Here is a 14475-nt window from a genome sequence, read left to right as displayed (position 1 = left end):
ATAAAAACACATCTAGAGAATTTTGTTTCCTTATTGCAGGATGCACAAAGTTTTTGTTTCAACTACCTCATTGACACATAGGAAGTGCTATCAAAATGTGTCTTCTGTGCTGTCTGTGGACAGTAAGCAAAGAATGATTTAAAATGCTTAATATTTGCTCTGCCCCAAAAGCAGCTCAAATAGAACACACTCTTCTTTTTGGCTGCCTCTTTGTGTTTGTTTCCATGTATTCGGTAGCTCGCCTATCACTCCCAGTCTTTGTTGGGTGGCCTAATACAGTAGGTGTCTTGTGGGGTCCAGTGGTGCAGTGTCCTTGTTCACCTGAGCTGGGTGCTCTGGTAGTCCCTTATGTGGGTTACTTTGTTTTTGTTTGTTTGTGTTTTGTCTTTAAGTACTTTATTTTTTTATTATAAACATTTTATTTATTTTTTAATTTTTTTAATTGTTTGAAGTATTACAAATAGTAATACATATGTCTCCTTTTTTTTTCCCCATTGACCTCCCCCCGACCTCCCCTTCCCCCCAGTACATGCCTTTACCTGCTCCCACCCCCCAGTGTCTTGTATCCATTGGTTATGCTTATATGCATGCGTACAAGTCCTTCAGTTGATCTCTTACAGCCCCCCCCCCCCAACCTCCCCTGCCTTCCCGCTGTAGTTGGACAGTCTGTTCAATGCTTCTTTGCCTCTGTATCTATTTTTTCCCCCATTTCTTTCCTTTAAAAAATCTTGCCTCTGCAGACTAGAAATAAACATATAATAACAAAAAATGTTTGAGTCCCGATTTCAATGTCCAACAGTTCTGAGTCCCCGTTTCAATGTCATACAGTTCCTTATGTGTACATGTCAGCAATGATATCTGGATGGTGGGCACATGGTGGCAATGCAGGTCCGACCCTCTCTGGTTTGGTCCTAGGCAACCTGCTGCGTCGCACAGCTGCTGACTGCTAGCGTGGCAAGGCGTCGTCAGCATCTTCCATCTCTGGACTGTTTCTCCTCTTGTCTTCGTGGTTGGAGTAGACCTGTCAATTCCTCTCTGTTGCAGGAATCCACATGGTCTTGGAGTTGTTTTCTGAAAATATACAAACATATTCTCGACCAAAAGTTAATAAAGGAATCTTTTCTATGTAATTGATTTGGGATCCTTTTTATTTTTGCCCAAACGATTTTCCTTTGTCTTATTTAGACACCATGTGTGTTTTTCATGGGTGTCTTGCTGTTAGCATTACAAATGAAAATTAATTTTGTAAAGTAAAAATTTTCTAGATGTAATTTACTTAGAGGATATTTTTCCTTACATGATATTACCCTACTATCCCCCCTTTTCTGATTAATGGAGGCTTTTGTAAATTTTATAATGCAGTCTTGATAACTTTAAATGTTAATATTTTGCACAAAAATATGACTGCTTTAGTTTCATTTCATGTTCAGGAATTTTACCATGAGATGAACTACCAATAGAAATTTTAGTTACCACTTTAGGAACAGCTTTTTGTCCAGTACAATTAAATTTTCTTGAATATTCACTTATTTCAATTAGCCTATTTAAATTAATCTGAAAACTTGATTATTATTTTACTGTCAAATTTAATACTCTACCAACAATCTTAGTTTACCCTGTAAATATTAGTGGAAAGTATTATTTGCATTCTTGAGTAGGCCCTGAGCATTCCTGGTGCTAGGCTGGATTTAGATATAGGGCAGCTGCTGTCGGCCAAGTCTCTGTCTGTTACCTGGGTCCCAATCTGAGCTGGGCCAAGTCACTGTCTGTCACCTGTGTCCCAATCTGAGCTGGGCGTGGGAAGCAAAGCAGCCATGGGGGCAGGAGACCTCCCTCAGATGGGGTGAGGGTTCAGGCCCCTGCAAGGTTGGGGGGGTGAGGGTCTGTGCCCCACCTCTGTTGATCCCCAAGTTCTCTCCTGATGGCCCCTCTGTGACTGTGCCTGTCTTAGGTTGTTCCTTCCCTAAGGAATCTTACCCGTCTCTGGCTAACCAGTCATCCTCTGGGGCCAAGCAAGGTGATGTGAGGTTCAGTTCTGTCTCCTTGGTAGCCTATGCCCCCGTGGCCTCCACGCCCAGCACCTGCCTTGGGATCCCCTGGCCTGCTGGCGGGGCCCCAGCACTGATCACACATCTCGGGGAACTCAGGTTTCTTCTCCAGGGAGGGCCCAGCTCACACGATTGGGCGAGAGACAGATCCATGGTACCAGCCACCACGAGGCTTCAAGCTCAGCATGAACAGAAAGCTCAGGCAACAGCTGAGGGCAACTGGATTGTGAGAAGAGGGTCCCTTGTGGGTTACTTTGGCTCTTCTGTTATAATTGAGTTTTGTTTGCCATTGGCCTGTTTGTGTGTGGGATTGACCCTCAGGCTGGCTGACTATAAGGCTCAACCCTGACCACGGTGTGTAAGCTTCTGTGCAGGTGCTGACTGCAGCAGGGGTTAATGCCTGCTGATGTATATGTATATGTATATGTATATGTATATGTATATGTATATGTATATGTATATGTATATGTAATCCTATCTAATAAAGAGAGAATATGCTAATTGACCATCACTCCATCACAAAGATGGCTGCACCCACAGCTGAGGCCAAGTTCCCATAAGGAGCCTTAACAAGCAATCAGCAGGGACCTGAAGCTACACCCTCCCCCGCCCCAGTGGGGCTTGACAGGGGACCTCAGGCTGCATCCCCCGCCCTGGCATCAGGCTGGGGGAACCTGGCATCAGGCCGAACCCCCCACCTCAGTGCCAGGCCAGGGGACCTGAGGCCATGCCCCCCGTCAGGCAGGGCTTGACAGGGGACCTCAAGGTGCGCTTCCTGTCCTGGTGCTGGGCTAGGGGACCTCAGGCCACGCCCCCCACCCCAGCACTGGGCCAGGGGACCTGAATCTACGCCCCCTACCTGGCAGGGCTTGACAAGGGTGGGACTGGCCGGGTCTGGATCTAGCCTAATGCGGGGGGGTGGGGGGGGGGCGTGCGGCTGGGTCTGGGTCTCAAGCAATTTTGAGGTGCATGTGGGTGGACAGGGACTTGACTCTGGGTCCTGTGGTGTGCCCCAGACTATGACAGGAGGAAGATTTTCATACACATTTTACTAATTTTCTTTCATCTCTGACACTTCTATTATAGAGAAAGGGCAAATAGCAATATTAAATTATTTCCTCTAATTAATCCCCTTTTAATGTGCATGAATTTTGTGCACCAGGCCACTAGTATGTATATGTATAGTTATATATGTATATATGTATATACATATATACATATATATGAATATATATGTATATATATGTAAAATATGCTGCTTGCTAAACTTATTGGATCCTGTTCTGCTGTTGTCTGAAGTAGGCCACTGGGTGTGTTGGTTCTGGGCCTCTTGGGGTGGACTCTGGTGCAGGCCAATATAAGATGCTTCCTGTGACTCCCCCTCAGCAACCTGTTTGGAGCTACAAGCGATCCACTGCTTGTGGTTGCCTCTACTGCACCTGGGTTGTGCATGAATGATCAAGCTATGCACCAGGGCTGGCTTTTACCAGCCCTGAACCCAGTGGTAGGTAAACAACAGTCCCAAAGCACTTTGAGGTCCACCCAGTCTAGCTTTGCCTGCTGGCTGCCTGTTAGGCTCGGTGATTGGAAGAGCCTCTGCTCTACCCCTCAGTAAGGTATAAGTTCCACTGGGTGGGGTGAGAAGGAGTCCAGAAGTTGGGGCTATTGCTTTCCCCCAGCCTGATGCCACAGGGAGGGGATTGCTCTAGCTAAGAAAGAGTGTGTCTACGGTATGGGAGAATGACTTAGCACGGGGATCCTGGCACTTGCCCTTCAGCTCCATCCCCAGAGCCAGAAACCCCAGACTCTCTTCATACGACTCTATTCCACTCTACCTTCCCTCCGCCAGAGCCCAGAGTGAGTGGCTGCAGGCTAAATGTGGTTTTGCCCTTTAAGTAGTTGCCTGTATTTCTAGTGGACTCCATCTCTCCCTGGCGGATAGAAACTCCGCTACTTTTCACAGTCAGTTATTATGTGACCTCCTCTTCCTAGCTCTGGTGCTCTGGGATGGGGAGCCTGGCATGAGGTTTAGACCCTGCATTTCTCAGGGGAAAACCCCTGCAGGTGAGATATCCCTCAGAACGGCAGCCATTGCCCAGGGGAGCAGGGCCAGCACCTTTTGCATCTCTGCCTTTTCTACCAGTCTCGATGTGGCATCTTCTGGAAATCCTTGGTTATAAGACTTCTCTTCAACTAGTCTTCATGTGGTTATTTAGGATGATTGTTTTATAATTTAGTTGTAATTTCAGTTTGGTCCTGGGAGGAGGTGAGTGTAGCTTCCACCGACTGTACTATCTTCTTGGATCCCCTAGAGCTGGATCCTGTTTGACACTGGTCATTTTTTAATACTCTCCACTACTGCTTCTGCTCTCATTCTTCATTGCCAGCATCATGTTTTTCAGTTAAACAGTTAAAAAACTGTAAGAAAACAATTTACACCAGTATTCTCCGTGCTAAGTTTTGGACATCAGATGACAGCTTGAAGCTGTCACAGAACTTGGGAGTTATCAATATTTGGATAGTAATTGAGGTCATGGGCAGGAATACAGGCCCCTAGTGTGAACATATGAAGATCTGAGGACCTCCAGCAAATGGAGCAGAGCTGGGCCTCCTGGGGTGCTGCTGGGAGGCCAGTGGTCATGACAGGGAAAGGGGCCTTAAGGAGGGACCGCCAGGCAGTTTCCTCACCACTGAGAAGCCAAGCAGCACCCAGCATGGAGATGGCACAGAGCAGAATCTGAGTATATGGAGGTCAAATTCTCTCTCTCTCCCTCTCTCTCTCTCTCTCCCTCCCCCTTTCCCCCCGTTCAAATTTGCTCACACCAGGGATGGAACCCTAATCTATGCACTCAGAGTGCAAGCTTGTGATTGATTCATTTCTCACATGAACTCATTTGTCAGCAAAACTTCAGGTTTCACAGAGGGTTTGAAAACCTTACGTCATATATTATTTTATTCTGGAATAAGACCATATTGATTACTTTTATAGCAACTTTAACGTCAGAGGAAGATGAGGTTATAAAATCAGAATAAAGATTCATAAACTAAAGTGATACTGGGATTAAGAGGACCCTGGTAAAATACCTTCAGCAATTTTCTTGTGCCTGGCATCTTTATGTTCAAGGTCTAAATTTTGACAAGGTTTCTGTGTCCTACAAGGCTGTGACCAATGATTGCCATTTGGTGTAATACTCTGCTAGACTCTACATGTAAGGGGATGGTGCTCTGTCTTCAGTCTTACACATCTGAGTACATTTCTAAGTGAGAAAGACACCAAGATGAGTCAGTGATATTTTCAGCAGTTTAACTATAGATCCAACTTCATTGTGGTTGAAGAGGTCTTATGAGTGGTGCATATCTGAGGATTTTTTTAGTTTTCTCAAACACAGAACTTTCCCTCTCCAAAGACACCATACCAAATCTTGGCTTCCTGAAAAGAAAAGAAAAATGTAGGCCCATGATTCCTACTCCTTAAAGTTAAATTTTACAATCCGAATCATATTATTCATGCCCAGCCAGAGTGGCTCAGTTGGTGCACCAAAGAATTGCCAGTTTGATTCCTGATCAAGGCACATACCTGGTTTGTGGGTTCAATCCCTGGTTGGGGCACATATGGAAGGCAACTAATTGATGTTCTCTCTCTCTCTCTCTCTCTCTCTCTCTCTCTCTCTCTCTCTCTCTCTCTCCCTTCTTCTCTCTAAGCATGTCCTCAGGCGAGGATTAAAAAAATTTATTCATGAATGACACAAAATATGTTGCTTGCTACATTTTGTCCATTTATTAAAGTAGGTATCATCCTCATGTAATTTTTCTCCTTACATATTGGTTTCCCAGGACAGGTATCTTGGTGGGGTGTGGGGGCACCAAGTTCTTCATGTGGGTAATGTCACTGATTCTGTTTGCTTGGGATACACACTGAGTTAACCTCATTGGATTTTCCCCAGGAATTGATGCGCATACACGTGGTGGGTCATTATGCTGCTGCACCTGTGTAGTGTGAAGGTCAGTGTGTTTTTCTGATTATAAGAACCCATCCATGTCATTCCATTATAAACCCACTCCACTCATAATGGAATGTGCCTCAGTCCAGAGCTTAGTGTGGTTACCCAGCCCAGAGATTCTTTCAAGCACAGTCCTGACATTTGAGATCCATCACCTTCATCAATCCCAAACTCGACTGTGCTCCATTTTAAGATAATTTTCTTTGCATGACAACTCCTCTTGTGTGATGTGAATGTACAGTTGTGAAAAGTGTATTTATACCTGGAAAAAAACACACCACTCTATGATGGTCCTCCCCAAATGCCAGCCGGGAGCTTTGCTGGCCTGTGGTTAATTACCTTACAGTAAATATGGACACAGAGAAATACACCTGGAGACAAGAGCAATGATGTTTCCTGCCAGGCCCCAGGGAAGGTTGCCAGTTCATTAGAAGGGCCTCTTGCAGTTGGTGGCTCTCCCAGGAAGGGCTTTCCCAGCTTCTCTCAGACATCCCTCCAAGTCCACTCCTTTCTATATTTCAGAAATTCTACAACTTCTAGGGAAAGCCCCACAAATCATGATTTGTGTTGGATGCTTTTCCTGGGTGAGTTCCTTTTTTACTCACCACAAGCTGAAGTCATGGGTATGACCATTGTTCCTACCTTACCTATGAGGGAACTGAGCCATGGAGGGCTAAGTCACTGCTCCAAAGTGTCTGGTGTATAAGGAGCAGGGATTTGAATGAGGCTGTCTGTCTGAGCTGGAATCTCCATCCATAGGGCCCTAGTATTGCCCTGGGAATATGCATTCAGCCAATCCTTAACTGAGGCTTTTGTTTAAAAAATAAATAAAAGTTTACACCTGCATAGCACTTTGCAGATTTACTGAGCACATCCACATGTGTATCCAGTTAATCCCTGAAATAACTGCAGTGAGGACAAGGGAGCCAGGAGATGTTCAGTGAGGGTCTTGGCATCCATCAGCTCACAGAAGGGTGAGCAACCCTCAAGCTCAGGTCTTCTCTTACACCACAGGCCACTGCTTCCAACTCACCCAGATGAGAGCTTTCTTAATTGATAAGTTTATAGTAACTTAGAGAATGAGCACTTTATGTGTTTTATTCAAGAAGCATTAAATTAGTACTTAGTCATTTGCTGCCAAATGTCCAGGGACAGTCACAGTTCAGTAATTTTAAATGCCTCTTTTCTTAGTTTGTTGTGCTGGCAGCAGAGTCTTGATTCCTCCCCGTCGTCTTCTCCGTTTGGTGAAAGCTTGATTATTGCTAAGAAAACATTTCCCCCAACACACAGCACCCTCATCTGTTTACATTCTTCTGGGACTCCTGAATTTTCTCTCTGACTTTAACAATACAGTGAGAAGTCTTTAAAACAACCAAGTATTTCCTTTTGTGGGTGCATTGAACATTCCAGGAGAATGCCCCTCCTCTCCTCTTTCTAGGACTGGTATCCTTAGAAAGTCCCATGTCCTAGAGCAGTGGTCGGCAAACTCATTAGTCAACAGAGCCAAATATCAACAGTACAACGATTGAAATTTCTTTTGAGAGCCGAAAACTTACTTCTGCACATGGGCCACGAAGTTTCAATAGCACTGTATGTGCGCACCCGCACATGATGTTTTGTGGAAGAGCCACACTCAAGAGCCACATGTGGCTCACGAGCCGTAGTTTGCCGACCACTGTCCTAGAGAATCTCAGTTCATGTGTGTCTTCAGATACAAGCCGCACCTCTAATAAGACTCCTTGGATATAACAGCAAAGCTAAATGTGTTTACAGATCACTTGAAGCAATTTATTCAGTGATCCAGGAAATGCAGTGGCTGGATATTCTCCCTCTGTTGGCAGCAGCAAGAATGGCACCAGGTGTTAGACCGGTGGGGTCAGACTGGACCTCAGTTCAGCAACTTTGGGGCCTGAGGTCTAGCTAGGAAAGAATTCAGAGCCAAGACTCAAACTGTAAGAGAATATTTATTTAGAAAGGCACAGAGGTAGAAGAAATGAGGTCAAGAAACAAGTTATAGAGCCAAGAGAAGGGTCTTTGAAGCTTAGGAGAAAAGGTAAAGTTCACCTGCCTCGTGGGAAGAAGAGAAGGGAAAACTGTGGTGTTCTACCCTCACACAGACCCCTGGGAGGGAGAGCACTGGGTCCTTTTGTTCTAAGGGCTTTTAATGGTAGAACTTTTAGGAGAGGTCCTAGGGGAGGATCTCAATAGAATATTCAGCAGCTTTCCAGGGTGTCCTTTCAGGGTCATGGTCTCCACTGATTGGTCTGCACCAGGACAGAGGGTCATTCTTCATTGAAGCTGGTCCTGAGGTCAGCCATGGGACTGTTTGTTTGGTTTTGCTGCTTTTCAGAACCTGGAGCTGACACACAACGGAGGCCTAGATGTTATCTCTGGGGAAGAAAGACCAGGGGGTCTAAAGCACATGACCATCGAAATGCTAGGGAGGAAAGATTACCCTTGGGGAGGTGTTTTTGTTTTCCCAGTTTTGCCCATTGATAGGCACCCTGGTGACCTTCTGTACCTGGCCTATGGTCCTTGCTCTGATCTTATCTGTCTAACTGCCAACTATTCCTGAAAATTTATGTGAGTGATCTCTGCCTGATTAATGGGAGAGAGAGGACTGAGATCACAACTGATGCTCCCGAAGGATGTAGTTTGTATAATAGGAGCATAACCACAATTTCTTGTGTTATCGGAGAAATGAACGGATGGTATTTCTCCAATGCTAGTGGGAGTGGGGTTCTTGGGTACCACTGGAGTAAGCAATACCCACCTGAACTGCTTTTAATTAGAAAGTTTTCATTTCAGATCATTCTATGTGGTCACGTTAGGTCTCTGAGTTTGTAAGGCTGCCATGCAGGCCTCCCCTGAGCTTGTCAGGTTTAGTATGTGGCCCCTTTTTGTCCACAGTGTCTGTGACTAAGAGAATTGAAAAGAAATCTACACTCTAGATCTTTTTGCTACAAAGAGGAGTATCTTGTTGCTCAAAGATGGGTTTCCTGAAGCCTGACAAAGATCGTGTTTTGGAAAAATAAACAAACATTAGGACTTCTGTGTCTGTCAGACTTAGATTCTGGTTGTACTAGAGGGAAGTAACACCTGTGATAAAAAAAGGAAGGAAGTAGAATTCTGCCAGGAATTGCAGCCTAACAGAGTTTCTTCCAGTACAGTTGGCCCCCAGGAGCAAACTTGCCTGTTCGGAGACAGCTGTGCTAGGTAGGAGCAGACAGGCCCACCTGACTCAAGGCACCCTAGCCATGACCACAGCTTAAAGGGCATCTGAGAAGCTCATCTGCATGTCTAGCACATTCTCCAAAGAATTTAGCAAATCAGTTCTTCTGGGTTTTTCAGAATTTGACCAAAAGCTTCTGGGGTAGGGAGGTCGAAGTAAGATGTGGTCCTTTGCCAGAACTGACCACCTTTTGTGGCTGGAGGGAAGGGAAGAGAAGAAACTGGGACGAAAACGTGGCTCATTAGGTTTCTCTCTGTCAGAGCGTGTGTAAGGTGGCAGGGCTTGGAAGAACAGGGCATTACGAGTTGAGGGATCTTTAAAACTTCTCATGTGGAAAGTGAGGCCTGAGAGGCTGTGTGTCATTCCAGATCAGCCAGAAAGAAGCAGCGGGCTCAGGGGGATCCACTCAGCTCCTGTCTGCTCATGATTGCACACCTCCCTCCTGATACAGAATGTTCCTGGTCAGTTCCTTCTCCTTGACCCCAAACCCTATATAATAAAGGAAATCTATGGTTTGGAACTTTTGTGTTCTTGCTTAAGTCTTCCAAACTGAAAGTGATAACACAGTCATTGTTGTGAGCGTCATCCTGGCGCAGCAGCCCCGAGGACCAGCGACTGAGGGTCTACTCTTTCTATTAACCATGCCCAGCAGGACCAGCACTGCAAGCACTTTTGCTTTGAACATCTTTCTGGTACACTCTTTAGAAGGTGTCTTGTTTGAATACATAATCTGTCCTGTTCTTTCAAAGTAAGTGCTTTTATAAAAGGTCTGGACTGTCTTTTAAACGTATTTTTTTCTCACTTAAAGGGAAATGTATTTCTAGTTTCTTTGCAGACTCAACTCTAGAAAGGAACACAGGTACAGGAAGGATGCTTTGTGTGCAATTCAAAGATTAGTTTAAAGTAGGGCACGCACATTGCGTAGATATTTTCTTCCAACAGCAGGTGGTAAAAGTGTGTGTGTGTGTGTGTATAGCTAACTGCTTTGAGCTTTGCTTACTTGAGTAGTGTAGAGTAAGTGATTTTCTTTTTCAGTCAAAGGAGTGCCAGCTTAATATGCAGCCACAGATGAGATGCCTCTTTTCCTTGGTAGTACTGTATTTAGAGACCATAATTTTCTTTTTCAATAAGAACTAGGGTCCCCTAGCACTGTTTGCACCCACCTCCCCCATGCCCATTTGCATTGTGCAGAAGTCTTAGAGAACATGGCATCACTAATGTTCCTTTGTGGTCTCAGTACAGACTGTGTGTCAGCATGTATGGGTCCTGGGTCTGCTTGCTTAGCTACACCTTCTTTCTTTCTTTTTTTGTTTTGTTAATTCTTACCTGAGGATATTTTTTCCATTGACTTTTTTTTTCTTATTTTAGTAACACTTTTTTTCCTTTTCTTTTTTTATTGTTTAAAGTATTACAAATAGTAGCACATATGTCTCCTTTTTTTCCCCCCAATTGACCTTCCCCCATCCTCCTCTACCCCCCAGCACATGCCCTCACCCTCCTTCCAGTGTCTTTTTAGAAAGAGTGGAAGAGAGGGAAGAAGGGAAGGAGAGAGAGAGAGAGAGATCAAAGTGAGAGACACATTGATTGGTTGCCTCCCACAGGGACCAGGGATGGAACCTGCAACTCAGATATGTGCCCTTGACAGGGTATTGACTCTGTGACCCTTCAGTGTGTGGGCCAATGCTCTAACCACTTAGCTACTGTTAGATACCCTGGTTCAGTAGCTTTCTGGTGAGACCCAGGCATCTGCATTTTATTCAGGTCATTTTGATGGACAGTTTGGAAACCACTGGCAACTGCATGGAGCCATGAATTCCCCTTTCCCAAATAAAGATAATAACAGAGAGGCACTTGGGTTTTTTAGAGAATTTAATGGTAGGTAGCATGGAGGGAAAGATCCTGCCACATGCCTGACACATAGTAGTTGCTCAACATCAGTAGAGATGGTGATGATGATGATGATGATAATGAAAATGATGATGATGATAGTATTGATAATGATGCAGGCTTCATTTGAACACCAATTAGATATGCATAAATTATATCCTTGTTGTGGAAGTATGAGCTTTACTTTATATATGTACTAGAGGCCCGGTGCACGAAATTTGTGCACTGTGGGGAGGGGGGGGGACCTTCAGCCTGGCCTGCACCCTCTTGCAGTCTGGGACCCCTCAGGGGATGTCCGCCTGCTGGCTTGGGCCCAATCCCCCCATCAGTGCACATCATAGCCAGCTGTTGAGTGGTCTTAGCATATCATTAGCATATTATGCTTTGGTTAGTTGAATTGCCAATTGGACGACCAGACACTTAGCATATTAGGCTTTTATTATGTAGGATTGCCAGGAAACAATTTTCTGCTTGCCCAGCCCTCTTGAAAATATCTGACATTCTAGACAAACACTCTTACTGGAAAGTTATGTTAAGGAGTTTAGCAGAAGGTACAAGAAAGCATTAAGTCAATATACAATCCACTGACACCATACTTACAGAAACCTCAATAAAAACTGCCTTGCCTCCTCCACCTTGGTTTATTTCTACAGATGGTTCAGCTCTCCAGCTCCCTTGGATCATCATATATGAAAATGTGTGAGCAGCAGGACTTCTTAAGTCCACCTCTGTTGAATTATTATCTCTCCTCTCTTTTCTTTCAACACTGGTCCTACCTCCTAGCGAAATGGCCCCTCTGTACTTGAAAACCACAGAATGAGCTATAATTGTTATCTAAACTTGCCTCCAACATGATCGCTTATAGCTCAAAGACTTTGGTGTCACTAGAGGAAGGGGTATTTAATCACTTTCTCTCGAATCACTTTGTCATTCCTCACTGGGCTGCCCAATAGCATCTCTGTACACTTATACTAGTAACCCATTCCTTTTTTTATTGCATTTATGTATAAAAAAAGTATATTATAATTCCAGAGGGGGAAGCACAATGTTCTAGTTAATCAATATAATAAATTAAAAATGAGAACCCTAACTCTATATTATTTAAGAATCAGAGCATCTAAAACCTCAGTAGGTGTGCCTAATGTGATCCAAGTTACTTATTAATTTACTTCTAAGCAAAAGAGTTTGAAATAAAAACAATTGAGAAGTCAAGTACTATTTCAGGTGCCACATTACCTTATTTTGAGAACTCTAGCCTCCATTGCATACAGATTTATTCAACAAATATGTACTATTTAATTTATGTTACTCACTGATATATTTATGAAGTGGCTACACTGGGTCAGATGCTGTGCTGGGTGCAGGGGGAAAATGGTGAGACCCCAATTTCCAGGCTTTCAATCTAGTGAAGAAGAAGAGTCACTCAAGTCGTAGCCAATATGAGTATTCTGAAGGAAAAGAATGCAGCTTCTGAGCACACGTAAAGAGGGTCCTTGAGGAAGGGATGCTTACTTGGGAACTGAAATATGAATTATAGTTAATTAAGAGAGGAAGATTTCTCTTCCTTATTATAAAAATTGATGCCATCTGCTTTCAAGAATCTGACTTTATTATTTCATATGAACAGGTATAAAAATAAAACAAGTTAACACATGGCTTTTCTAGTGCAATTTTAATTTTTAAAGTGTACTTCCCATTACCTTGCAAATCATTTTCTTTTATTTTTACTCTTTTCTATGGGAAATTCCTTTTCAAGTTATTGTACCTTCTAGGTCCATGGTAGGCCATCATAAATATTTTGAGAGTATTTAAGGAAAAGGATAATGACTGGCTATTTGCTTTATCATACTACCCAAAATAGTAAATGTGAAGAGTTAGTATGTTGGTCATAAAGCTATGTGTGTGGCATAAGAGGTCTACTGAGCACTGTAAAAAGGAAGAATTAGTTTGAACCAAGTTAGAATGCAGTAGAGTAAAATATGAGCACCAACATCCTTTCTCCTGATTAATAATATCACAGTGAAATACTGGAATAATTAACAAGTGATACATTAGGCTAATGTGTACCAAGGGAGTGATTAAATAAAAGCTACTGCTCTAAAAGCAGCATTTCCTACAACAGAGCCTACCCTTTTTTATCTTCCTTCTTTGCATATGGCTTTCCTCTCTCCCCCCAGAAAAAGGAAAGAAACATATATAGATAATGTATTGCAAATAATTTGTTTGGTTCCATTTCTGCTACTTAATGCTTAATTTCAACCTGAGATCTAAACATTTTAATATAATGGATATATGAATCAGGAAACAAAAATTAAGTCCTAGCCAGCTTGGCTCAGTGGATAGACCGTCAGCCTGTGGACTGAAGGGTCCTAGGTTCAATTCCAGTCAAGGGCACGTACCTTGGTTGCAGGTTCCCCAGCCCTGGTTGGGTACAGGGAGCCAACCAATCGATGTGTCTCTCTCACATCGATGTTTCTCTCTATATTTCCCTCTCTCTTCTACTCTGTCTAAAAATCAATGGGAACATATCCTTGGGTGAGGATTAACAAAAAATTAACGATTTGTGTTATGATGATTATTAATAGAAAGGTATTTGCTGACTGTTTTTATTTATTTTTTAATTAAATCTTTATTGTTGAAAGTATTGCATATGTCCCCCCCACCCCCCCCCCCCCCGCCCCCTACCATTGACCCTTTCAGCTCCCCCGCTTCCCTGCCCCAGGCTTTTACTACTCTATTGTCTGTGCCCATGGGTTATGCATATATGCATACAAGTTCTTTGGTTGATTTCTTCCCACCCACCCACCCATCTCTGCCTTCCCTCTGAGATTCCACAGCCTGTTTCATGCTTCTATGTCTCTGGATCTATTTTGTTCATCAGTTTATTTTGTTCATTAGGGTCCACATATGAGTGAGATCATATGATACTTGTCTTTCTCTGACTGCTTATTTCGCTTAGCATAATACTCTCCAGGTCCCTCTTGCTGAATGTTTTTATTATTTATTCATTCTGTTAGCTTTAACTGATTAGTGTATTAAGAATGGTGGTTTCTCCTAAATGAAAAAAACCCAAACAGATGTTTACAGAAATAGAGTAAATGTGTTAATATTCCAAAGTGAGATGTTAGTAGTTGTTCACAAAAGGGTTCTATGATCAAGTACACTTGGGAAACACTAGGTTAAACAAATTGAATCTGATAGCTTTGCTGCAGGATCTCTCAAAGTGTTTAATATGTGACAAGGGGATTTTGAAATGCAGCATTTATACAGCTTTTTTTAGTGTATCATCTATTAACTCATGATTTCT

General features: G+C 43.4%; 1 protein-coding gene across 8 annotated transcripts in view; it reads left to right on the top strand.

Moving 5' to 3' along the window:
* Positions 1-14475, top strand: part of HECW1 (HECT, C2 and WW domain containing E3 ubiquitin protein ligase 1) — a 156840-nt gene that overhangs the window by 36138 nt on the left and 106227 nt on the right. For 6 of the 8 annotated variants that reach the window (XM_080666302.1, XM_080666297.1, XM_080666298.1 and 3 more), the window contains exon 2: positions 5993-6050. The exons of the other annotated variants lie outside the window; for them this stretch is intronic. Coding sequence is in view for 4 of the 6 variants with exons in the window: in XM_080666297.1 (XP_080522423.1) it covers positions 6024-6050 (27 nt within the window). In the remaining 2 variants the exon portion in view is untranslated. The remainder of the gene's footprint in view (positions 1-5992; positions 6051-14475) is intronic. 8 annotated transcript variants of the gene reach the window in all.

Source organism: Plecotus auritus, assembly GCF_963455305.1.
Source record: "Plecotus auritus genome assembly, chromosome: 4".
Lineage (NCBI taxonomy): Eukaryota > Metazoa > Chordata > Mammalia > Chiroptera > Vespertilionidae > Plecotus > Plecotus auritus.
The sequence above is the reverse complement of the archived record's forward strand: the minus strand, read 5'-3'. Positions and strand labels throughout refer to the sequence as shown.